Genomic DNA, 12164 nt, shown 5'->3' on the forward strand with positions numbered 1-12164 from the left:
AATGAAAGTGAATGGTGACTGAGGCTAACATTCTGTGACAGGATGTTCATTTTTGGGTGAACTATTCCTTTATTGTGCAATGGCAACCTGGAGAGTCATCACTTATTTGAAAGGGTTCAGAACATTAATATACAGTATATAGTATCATAAAAGTACTAAAGTAAAGGTACTTAAGTAAAGGTGATGGTAATGTCAATTACTTTTACACATGTGTATTAAAATCAAATCCACATTTCTAATAACCAAGGCCCTGCCTTCATACAAGTGTGCATTTATAAAAAATGACCTGAAGAGCTGTTTCATTTCTAAACAAAACACTATTATTTCTCAGCGAGTGTTTTCATGGAGTTTTTCATATTTCTATAAAAAAGTGATTATGACATCTGCTGGGGGCTTGAACGTGGTATAAATATGGTTCAAGCCACTGCTGTTACATTGATTAAATCCCATCAGAATACATAGAGCTTAATACATCAGCAGCTTGGCCTGCTAGTGGTAAATGTTCCGAGTCTCTCAATGAATATCACATGTACTCTTTAAAAAGGTTGCCAGGTTGTGTAGACCCCGTGTCAACTTCCCCTTGTGTCTTTCTGTAGCCACTAGCTCTTGACACTGGCTCACACAAGATACGCATTATGGACTGTGCCGTAGATTTATTCCCAAGGCTTTGGAGTGCACATTACTTATTAAGGGGCAACTCCAGTGCCGTCTTTGTCAAGTTCTGGAGCTCCTTGAAGACGCAATTGCACATTTCAAGAGAGTTAAAAATTGAGGCAGTGGTAACACAATATCCACACTAGGACCCCGCTACTTCTGTACTGCACGGAGTTTCGGATCAACAGAAGACCAGAGAAGGTCATCAAATCTTATTTAAGACCTGTTTCATACCGTTATTTCTAACAGCACCTATTACTACTTTAAATTGACATGAGCAGGCCATAAACTTGGAACCGAGGAACAGCTTTTCCAAATTTCCCAGTGGTTAATTTTTTTTTAATACTAGCATTAATAAAAAACAAAGCTAAACGTAACTGTCCCAGGAAAAAATAACATGCACAAAGTTCAGAAATGTAAAAAAATTAAAAAGACAAATGACTAACCAAAAATACAAATATAATACAGTGCAAGAGAGAGGATTCTGAAAACAAACAACGCAGAGTATGCATAAGTATCAATAAACACAATTCTTCCGTCTCGGAAGCTTCCTGCTTTATTTGATTAAGCGGGGCGAAAAAACAGAGCAGTCATGCTCATTGCTTTTCTTCCTCTTTCCCTTCCCCTGCAATCTTCTCTGTGCCTAATGGGAATCGGAAGTTTAAGTGAAGCTGCCTGGCTAGCCTCGGCCTAACCTCTCCATCTGGAAGGGAACTTGCCAGCCTTGGGGCTACTCCCAACCCTTCCCAGCTGTTGAGTTTGGGGCTTTTGTTTTTGTGGGCTTGAGAAAGCATATTTTTATAAATGATTGCCATATCCTCCACCAGCTGCTGACCCCACGCCTGTCCCTGCGAAGGGGCATGGTTCTCATTTCAGCCGAGACTGACCCCGAGTGTCCGAGAGTACGAGCCAGTGACTGGCTTTTAACGCTGAGGTAAGTGTGAGAGAGAAGATTCCAGCTCCATATTTTTTGGTTGAACGCAATTGAATCCACACCTTTTGGTTTTCCTAAACAAACATGAATACTATCCTTATTGACTTGAACATTCTGTTATTATTCACACGTATGGCTTTCTTTCTTCCGTGGAACACAAAATTTGACGTTAAGAAAACTTAGAATAGAGACTTTTATAGACTTTTTCATATCATATGTTATGTCCTTTTTGGAGTCTGACATCTTGGAGACACTACTCACTTTCATTATAGCAAAAAACATGTGAAGATTCTTAAAACTTCCATGGAAGAAAGTAAGTCATACAGGTTAGGAGTGAAATTAGGGTGAGTAATTAATAAAAGAGATTTTATTTTTGGGTGAACTACCCCTTTAAAGAGATAATTTCTGTCTTCAACGCTTCCACAACATACTCAAAAACTACAAGAAGACTTGATTAGAGGTCTTGGAGTGGTGGCCAGTGCATCTGCTGCAGGTCTGGTGTGTATGAGTCACTAAGCATGTGGTTTGTCTCATCACTCTCACTTTCTCTCTCGCTCTTTGGTTTTAATCAAGGCCTCTGCAACGGAGCAGTCGACCTCCTCTTTCTTCACCGAGTCAACTGCCAATGATGTGTAACTTCGGTTTCTATGCAACCCTGAATAATACTACTCCCAAAACGTACAGCAAGCGGAAACTAATTAAAAGCCATCTCTGAAAGGCTGGCACATCCTTAGTGTTTTCCTTTATGCTTTTGTGTTGACCTGGTTATATCATCTTTTTTATTCCCTTTCTTTTTGGCTACCGGAGATGAGGAGGTAGCAGCCTAAGGGGCTAAGCACAAAGACAAGTCAAAAGGCGTGACAAGTGTCCTATTTAAAAATTTTAAAGCCCTTGTGATACCTGCACACCAGAAATAACTGTCACCAAGCTCTGTCGTGTTTATGGCTGCTTTCAGATGAAGCAGGGTAGCTCAGTGTTAATTAAAAATACATTGGCCGTTAACGCATCGGCTGGTGCCAATAGACTGCATATTTGTGCTGTTGTTGCAGTATTGATGAAGCTGCTGGCACTTCATAATTCATCAGGCCTGGCCAACTCAGGTGAGGGCTGCCCAGTGCAGAGCCAAGCAGTCCTGTTCACAGCGTGGCAGGGCCCCAGAGCGTGCAAACACACATGCATGCATGCATGCACACACACACACACACACTATTCTCAGCACTTTCTCTGCTCATCTGCAATGTGTAGTGCACCGCTGGGTAATTGCATGGTAATACTTCATTATGGCAGCACTGTAATTTGGGCACTGGACACTTCAAAGGAAGGCAAAAACCTCTTCACAGACAGCGCAAATTACTGCGAGTCCACATAACCCCTGCTTTGTTTTGACTGGTATTGTTTTTGGCCACGAGTCTCAGTCCAAAATAAACACGGGGAGCAATCAGTGCATATTCTTGATCGTATAATCGTCGCAGCTGATTACAAAGCACAGTGGTACAGCGTGAAAGAGTTAAAAATTGGATTTTACCATCATGTGAAGCCAAGAAGAATAAAATTCAATATCAAAGACTTATCTAAACAAATGTTAGCTTCTGAACAGCGGAGCTGGGGAGTTGGCCGGGGCACAGGCTAGCAGGAGGAGGGCTGACCAGAGGTAATGTTGGACTCTGAAAATTTGAAAAGCTCCACCCTCGGATCAATTGACAATCACATGCTACCCATTTTGGCTTTTGCAGTTCATGTCCAATTCTGAGAACAAAGTTCACACTCACGGTTGTTTACTCAGCCAGTGGTGTTAAGGAATTGTGTCTGTGCACTTCAGTCGAAATGAACCAAAACAATACAAAATTCTGAAAGATGAAATGCAGTAACTATGCATTTAGCCAAAATAAGCTGTGACTGAACAAAATCTGGTCTCTTAGAAAATGATCTGCCCTGTTCAAGACAGGTTTTTCTCAACAGGGTGATTCTCACAAAAACTTTGAAAAAAAAAAAATCATTTTTCCATGACACACATTTTCCCCACCTGCAATTACAACAATGCGGAAAAATATGATCGTTTTAATGCTCTCATTACCACAATGTGAAAAAAACTATAATATTTAAATTATAAAGTATTTAAACATCCTAGTAGTATCACTTTGGTACTGCCTTTCATTTGTCAATGACTTTAATTTACAAAAATATTTTACAATCATTAAACTATAATACAGTAAAAAAAAAAGAAAGAAGAAGACTGTTGCGATAATGAGAATCATCATTGAATACCATGGGAATGGTAAAGGTAACATGTCCAGACGAGTTACGCTAATGAGAATTGGGAAGTCTGAAATGTCCTAAAAATATTATCATAATGCAAAAAAAACTCTTGGTCCTAACTGTAAATGTGCGCTTACATTTTCTATTTGAAAAATAATTTCCTTTTTTATTTTTATTGACAGATCCCATGAGAATCACCCAACTATGCTCAGATTCAGAGAAAACAGACTGAAACTAATTTATAATCCATATGTGGCTGGAAAACAAAAAACTCTAAAGCCACTTTTTCTCCATTTCAGAGTTGTCATAGTTACAGTGTTTTGCCTTTGTAGGGATGTAGACTGTCACACTGTATTTTAGCTGTATAATAAAGCTCTATTCACACATTCACACATGAAACTTCGACTCAAAGTTTCAATTGGAAATTGTTGGGTTTATGTGTGATGCTAAATTGTGTTGGATGTCTAATAGCAAAGGTGTTAAATTTGTTCTTTCTCTAACTTCATATAAGAACTCCAGTGATAGCAAGGGAACCTGAATGACATGAACAATTTGGCAATTTACGTACAGCACAGAGTTACAACAGCCAGCCAACAGATGATTATGAAATTTATGAAACATTGCAAGTCTCCCTTCATTAAAACTGCAAGAGAGATTCAAACGCAGGCACACACATACATTTACATTTACATTTATGCATTTGGCAGACGCTTTTATCCAAAGCGACTTACAGTGCAGTTATTACAGGGACAATCCCCCTGGAGCAACCTGGAGTTAAGTGCCTTGCTCAAGGACACAATGGTGGTGGCTGTGGGGTTTGAACCAGTGTACTTCTGATTACCAGATTACCAGTTATGTGCTTAGACCACTACACCACCACCACTCCACGCACACCACCACTCCACGCACATACACACACACACACACCCTACTTTTCAGTCCTATTGTTGTGCAAATCTTACACACGGTTGCACACATGAATCCAGTGGGGTCTGTTAGACACAGGTTATGTCCACAACTTATTCCAAGGTTGCAGTGCATTGCTCCAACAAGCTTGTATTTACAAAACTATGTGCACACTCCAAACATGCCGAGATACATGGATAGCTGGGGCATAAAAGCAGAAACAACAAACATTTATGGGCATAAATATTTAAATTTTTTATTTGTCTTTTCTAGACTCTGATGCTGAATATACACACAACTCCAGTCATACACCTGGCATTACTAGCTACATCACAGCACAAAAGAAACAGTGCCAGGGGTTTATTTTTACAGATCTTAGACAGGTATTTTTACAACACACTAAGCAGCAATACTGGGATTTTATGTTTCGAACAGCAAATTGATCATGCACATAATCAAAATCTTAAAGGAATATTTTGCCCCAAAATTAAAATTCTGTCGTTTACTTACCCTCATGCTGTTCCAAACTCGCATGACTTTCTTTTTTTTCTATGGAACACAGAAGGAGATGTAGGGAGAATGTTGGCCTCAGTCACCATTCACCTTCATTATATGGAAAATAAAAAAGAAGGGTGAAGGGTGACTGAGGCTGGCAGTCTATCTGGCCTAACATCTCCTTTTGTGTTCTTCAGTAGAATTAAAGCCATTCAGGTTTGTAACAACATGAGGGTGAGTAAAGGATGACAGAATTTTCCTTTTTTGGGTGAACTATCCCTTTAAATGATAACCAGTGGGAGAACTTGCCTTTTTGGTATGTGGGTTAGAGTGAGAAAACCTGTGTTAGGTGCAAGCTGCAGAAATGGGAAAATACCTACAGTATATCAAACCGCTCCAATGAGGAAATTCATTAAAAATAGCCTGAAATTTTGTCCAAATAAAATTATTTAATAATATTAATATAAATTGCATAGCCTTGACTAGTGCATGGCACCCACTAAGCTCCACTACAGGTGATAAATGTTACCAGATTATGGGAGCAAATGAAGAGATCTATAAGGATGACTTCAGGCCTGTCCCTCTTGTGCATTTTCTTGTATCAGATCAAGCCATTTAACAATGAACCCAGATCTGTTTGTGCAGAGTGATCCTGCTTTTTTCAGGCTATGTTTTGAACACAGTAAAATCAGGGCATGTGGTCTTCTAAACTTAGCGCCAAAGCCCTGAATTCGGTAATGTGCAAGACTCCTCTTTCCGAAGCCATTCTGAAAATGTCTTTCAGTCTGAAAGGTCAATAAGGGGAAAACAAAAACTATCCACCCAGTGCTCGAGGTGAGTGTTTGTGTTACATTGCGACCATTAGTTGATACACCTTTTGCACTAGTGTCACTACGCAGCACCATGGCAGGAAGTGTTGCGCTGGGCCCTCCTTTATTCCGTCCTTGCCACTCCACTCCTCTCCTTTCTTCTTTACTCTCACACACATTGATGGCAAATCAATAAAGGAAATGAAGGGAGGTAAGGAGGATGAAAGGGGAGGAGTGATGGAGTGGAAGTGCATGCTTAAAAAGAGGGCAAAAATAATAATATCAATAATAAAATAGACAGATATGATAAACAGCAAACAGAGAGTCCTTTAGGATATACCTGCAGAGAAACAAAAACACAAAGGAAGAAAGGAAAGAAAAAACAGGCTTGTGTTTAATGTCGGTGGCCACTTTTTCAAGCGTGCAAGTTATTCCATCATTCCTGAGTGAGTCTATGTGGTGTGGGACAAAGAAATGCACACTGGTTTGAAAAAAGAAAAAGACAACGTTTAGCCATTTAATGTATGGACCTGTCAAGAGGCTGTGCTATTAGGTTATTACAATCATACTTTCTTTTTTCTATTACCATAATAAAATAGACTGACTGTGCATTAAATGGATAGTTCAACCAAAAATGAAATTTCTGTCATCATTTACTCATCCTCATGTTATCCCAAACCAGTTTGACTTTCTGTCTTCTGTGAAACACAAAGGAAGATGTTAGGCAGAAGAATGTTGGCTTCAGTCACCATTCACTTTCACTGTATGCAAAAAAAGATGCAATGAAAGTGAATAGTGACTGAGGCTTTCTGATTCTGGCTTTTGTGCACCATGCAAGAAGGTGATACATGTTAGGACCAACATGAGGGTGAGCAAACGATAACAACATTTAATATTTTGGGTAAACTATCTCTTTAACACCAGGGAGAGAATCCCTGTAAAAAGCTTGCAAAAATGTGATGTAAACTGCCACGAAGATTCACAGAACATCAAAGAAAAGGATGCCAGGGAAAAAGAAAAGAGGGAGGCAATAAGTAGGTGTTTAAAACACAAGAGAAACACGTGTGTTCGACTGTTGCTTGTTCTACTTGTCAGAACAGTGAAAGGTAGTAAGTGGTATGTGAGTGTGCGTGTGTGTGTAGACTGTGTGAGAGAGTAATGATTGTGCTAGCCTGCAGACCCTTTATTTGCCCATCTTAACTCAATTAAAATAAAATAAGGTTGTCATGACCTTCAGATGAACTGCTCTCTCAGCTAAGGTACTGCTCCTCACAGGGCTTGAACTGATGTTCACAAGAATCTGTCAGTCAGGGGCTATCCCACACCCACACACGCTATCCCACGGCCACTTGCATGTGTTAGGGTACAAGCAATACTGCGCAGGCCACACTGTGGAGCTGCAGAGATCACCTTAACAATATTTAATATGACACAAACAAAAATGAGGCTGTGATGGAGCGAAGTAGTTCATAAAACATACCACAATTTTGCTTAACAGGGTGTTGATCGTTCAGCCGACAAAACACCAAAAATAACCCTTTCTGCAAATTTCCAGAAGACAAATAAATAACAAAAAACAACTAATCATGCACTCATGAACTCACAAGGAAAGTGAAAAATTATTTACATTTAGTTTATTTTCACCAAAACCTATCGCATGCCTTCAGAAGTCTTGGAATATGACATGGACTACTTTTGTGTTTTAAAAAGAATCACTGGGATATTCCAGTCTGATCTAATAAAATGATGTGACAGTGGTGACATTCTGCAAAATTATATTACGTGGTTCCTTACACGTATTGTGGTAGTTCCAAGGTGAAATGTCCACAGAGTGGTGCTAAAAGCAAGCAAACTTTTCTCTTAAACAGATGCATTTTAAGATGAAGTTCTATCGAATTTTAAATCAACAAAACCAACCACACTACGCTCAACCTTAACCTAACCGATAGTGGTATAAAAGCAAATGTGTGATAAAAAAGCAATAGTTGAAGCAACCACGTTATTTTGTGGTGCTTCCATGACATACATAGACTTGCATGTCATCAAGACTTGCATCAAGGTCCTTTGCATCACAAGTGAAGCGTTGATTCAGTTGAGCTACCGTGCAATTTGATCACACTAGCATAAGCTTATACATGTATTAGATTATGTAATGCAAACATTAAAATGTATTGCCTGACAAGACTTGAACTATAGTAAAAGTGTTAAAATATCATTACATTGGGAGCCTAGGTATCTCAGTGAGTATTGACACTGACTACCACCCCTGGAGTCATGCGTTTGAATCCAGGGTGTGCTGAGTGACTCCAACCAGGTCTCCTAAGCAACCAAATTGGCCTGGTTGCTAGGGAGGGTAGAGTCACATGGGGTAATCTCCTCGTGGTCATGATTAGTGGTTCTCGATCTCAATGAGGCGTGTGGTAATTTGTGCGATGATTGCAGAGAGTAGCATGAGCCGCCACATGCAGAGTTTCCGTGGTGTCATGCACAAGTGATAAGATGCGGATTGATGGTCTCAGAAGCGGAGGCAACTGAGACTTGTCCTCTGCCACCCAGATTGAGGTGAGTAACCGCGCCACCACGAGGACCTAGTACGTAGCGGGAATTGTGCATTCCAAATTGGGAGAAAATGGGATAATAAAAAAAAAGATATTATTACATTGCATCATGAAAGGAACAAGGTGAAAAGAGTTTATTATCTGATAATATAATATGCACTTGATCATTTTACTCGTGATTTGTGTAAAAGGGAATAAATGTTGCTGTTGTTGCATCTCTAATGTTCATTTCAACAGGAAAGTGCCATGCTATTGTATGTACAGTACAACAAGCAACATAAACATAATTTTGGTAATGTCATTCTATGAGACCAGGTTGTAATATTCATTGAAATGTATTTTCTACATAAGAAAGAAATATGAGCTTGGAATTACATGAGGGTGAGTATATTATAACACAATTGTCATTTTTGGTTGACAATTCCATTATTAGAATAAATTGAAAAGGTTATGAATAAGAACTGGCTCTCGATTTCCATTTCCACTGAGGAGTCACAGCTGTCCTCTTGCTGAAGTTGTAAAGAGGGGCCCCAGCTCTAGGATATAAATATCTAAATACCTCCAGCCTGTTTGAAATGCAGCTACACGCAGCAGGAAGAGGAGGAGTGTGGCTGAGGTGAGGGCAGGAAACACTGAGCACTGCATAAATCTAGAATGTGCAAAATATCCTACAGCTCAGCAGAGAAGAAACACCCTCCCAAAAATATCAACTAGTGTCTGCTGCAGTAGAGGAACAAGGTGTGACCAGCCCAGAGGGAGAACATAAAATGAAGTTTTCTTTGAGTATTCTGCCATGTTCATGTTCCGTTTGCGTCTCATGGGTAGTGACCAAGTGTGCCCTCATCTCTCAACCATCAAGTACCATCAGGGCAAGTAAACATTTGTAAAATTTTGAAAGGTTGGTGGATGTAGACTGAACAGTGTATGACTCATTCTTCCTGTAGAGCACATGGTCTGAAACACGGACCGTGCCACCCCATTTATATGTGTTGTGCGGGTTTAAGCAAGCTCTCAGCTGTAGAACAGACTGAAGCCAGGGGTCTCTCTAAAGCTGAAGCTGGGCAGAGTGCCATTTATGGTTTAAATCAGTCTGAGCCCTACTGCGCCTGTAGGCAGAGCATCAAGGCAGAGCCAACGGGTTAATCAAGCTCAAAGATTAAGAGTCAGTAAAGCTGTGAGATGAACACAGATCAGGGTGCTGTATGAGGCAGAATGTGTGTGAATGGTTGATGTGAATCAAAACATATTGGTACTTTTAGCCAAACATAAAAGGTGCTAAAGTGTTGACAAAAGACATAGTCTCCACAGAAGTAGTATATATTTTTAATTGTGCTGTCAGTAGTTAAAAATATAAATAGCGACTAATCACATCATTTTTCATAGTTAAACACGATTAATTGCAGATTTTGAAAGTGCTGAAATTTATATAGTACGGTATATACTTCTTTCCTTGTCAAAATGCATTCATTTCCTTTATAAGAAAAGAAAACAAAATATGTAATAATACAATACTTTATTAACATTTCTCAAATAAAGTCTTCCACAGTATAAAGATAGAAATACACTAAAACTTCTTCAATTCAAGTAACATTAAACATTTCCAAAAGTCTAAGTGGGAGTTTAACTAATTGAAACAACTAGTCCCCATATAGGTTGCATATTCACTACAATGGGCATTCAATCTCGTAAACGCTCATCCTACACAATATTAACCAGCTGGTAGACTCTGGCTATTAGCAATAGCAATCGTGAAGTCATGTTCTTGATTCGTATCAGGGGGTCAATGCCAGTGTCAAGCACACCTTTGATCTCCACATGAAAAACGGTGCAGACAATGTCTCATTTTGCATTTCCATGATATTTATGTCTTGACATGCTTCTGTGGTAATTAAATAGCACCTTACAGATGCTACAAAGTACTCACTTTCTGTTACAAGTACAAATAGCATTAAGAGGTCCTTTCCCATCGCTGTTGCACTGCTGCGTCAATGTAATGACTCTGGGTGGACACATCGCAAAGGTTTTGCCCTAGTCCCAGCAGTGTTTTTACTGGTTTATGCTTAATTAACGGAAAATGAGTTAATCACGATTAAGAAAAATTAATGTGTTAAACCTTTTAAGTTTATTGCATACGTTAACATGTTAATTTTGACAGCTCTAATTATTACTGTTTTATTTTCAATATGTTGGCTTGACAAACTCTTGTATCTATCTATCTATCTATCTATCTATCTATCTATCTATCTATCTATCTATCTATCTATCTATCTATCTATCTATCTATCTATCTATCTATCTTCAGTCAAGGCTTTGTCAAGCTAACATCAAAGTTCGTCTTGATAAACATTACCTATCTAGTTCAGTTACTGACATCTAAGCGAATTCATTTATAAATGATCCCTTTAAAGAGATTAAATTAATTGAAACTTAATTCACATGGGCTCACTCTTGTATCCCTTACAAAAATGCACAATGGTAACCATAGCTGTCCACTAAAATAACAGTTACTGAAGTTAATGTTACTACAATAAAGCTGTGGTAACTTGGCATAAGGTACCAAAAATAAAATAATATGAATTAAATAAGAAATATTCATATTTAGATGCATATGTATAATACTATACAGCTAACTACACCAAGGACAGGCAAAATATTTTTATATTCAATTCTATATTCTACATCTTTGTTCTACATGTCTTTATTTTCTAGATTTTTCTTGTATTCTATTAGTATCACAAATTGCAGTAAAATGTTTGTTTGTTTTTTCAGTGGTAAACAATGGCTATCACTGAACATTTTTGTAAGAGATCATAGAGATAAGATCATAAGAGAGATGGTGAGAGAAAGACCCCACAAACTGACTGACACTGCCAGCCACCTGGACCAGTGGCATGACAACAGATCCCTCATCTCCTCTCCCCTTCTAATCGAAGGAAGACAATCCTGCAAACACAATGTGAGGACAATCCCAACACTATATCTGAGGTGGTGTCAAACAGGGTAAATCCCCTCACCCATGCCTCGCCATAAAACACATGCAAAATTAATCTACAGAGGAGCAGGGGTTAAGCCAGTGGGACAAAACCAGGTCAGTACAATACAGCGATTCTCCTCTCCCACTCTTCCTCTCCTTCACTAACACACACACACGGAGGAGGGACACAAAGACGCCTGAGTCCAACTGCAACAGCTGTTTATGGCCGCCCGTTTTCAGCTAATTTGCCGCAACAAATTTAAGAGGTGGCCACCTTATTTGCATAACGGGCAAACACACACAATGGCATCCGGATGCATTACACAGTCAACCCTTTGGATGCTTAAACTACATCAAATTAGACATTAACCTCAATGTTTCCACTTAAAGCATTAATTTAGAGCAACTGAAAATAATGCCAAGGTTTTACAATGAGTATGAGAGAGCTATGAATAGTGACTGACTGTAAATTAGTTCTCTGCACTCTTGAAAATAATTCACTCCTGCGGACTCATATCACTGACAAAGTGCCCTAAACAAGCTGTTTCCTTGTTTTTTTCTCTCATTGGCATTACACA

The 12164-nt window shown here is 39.1% G+C and overlaps 1 protein-coding gene across 4 annotated transcripts in view; it reads right to left on the reverse strand.

The window, feature by feature from the left end:
• The window catches only part of LOC127629767 (BCAS3 microtubule associated cell migration factor-like), a 303774-nt gene that overhangs the window by 117890 nt on the left and 173720 nt on the right, over positions 1–12164 (reverse strand). The window contains exon 23 of one of the 4 annotated variants that reach the window (XM_052107000.1): positions 4912–6394. The exons of the other annotated variants lie outside the window; for them this stretch is intronic. Coding sequence (XP_051962960.1) covers positions 6384–6394 — 11 coding nt within the window. The 3' untranslated portion in view covers positions 4912–6383. Of the gene's footprint in view, positions 1–4911; positions 6395–12164 lie in introns of those variants that run through there. 4 annotated transcript variants of the gene reach the window in all.

This window comes from Xyrauchen texanus, chromosome 36 (genome assembly GCF_025860055.1).
Source record: "Xyrauchen texanus isolate HMW12.3.18 chromosome 36, RBS_HiC_50CHRs, whole genome shotgun sequence".
Lineage (NCBI taxonomy): Eukaryota > Metazoa > Chordata > Actinopteri > Cypriniformes > Catostomidae > Xyrauchen > Xyrauchen texanus.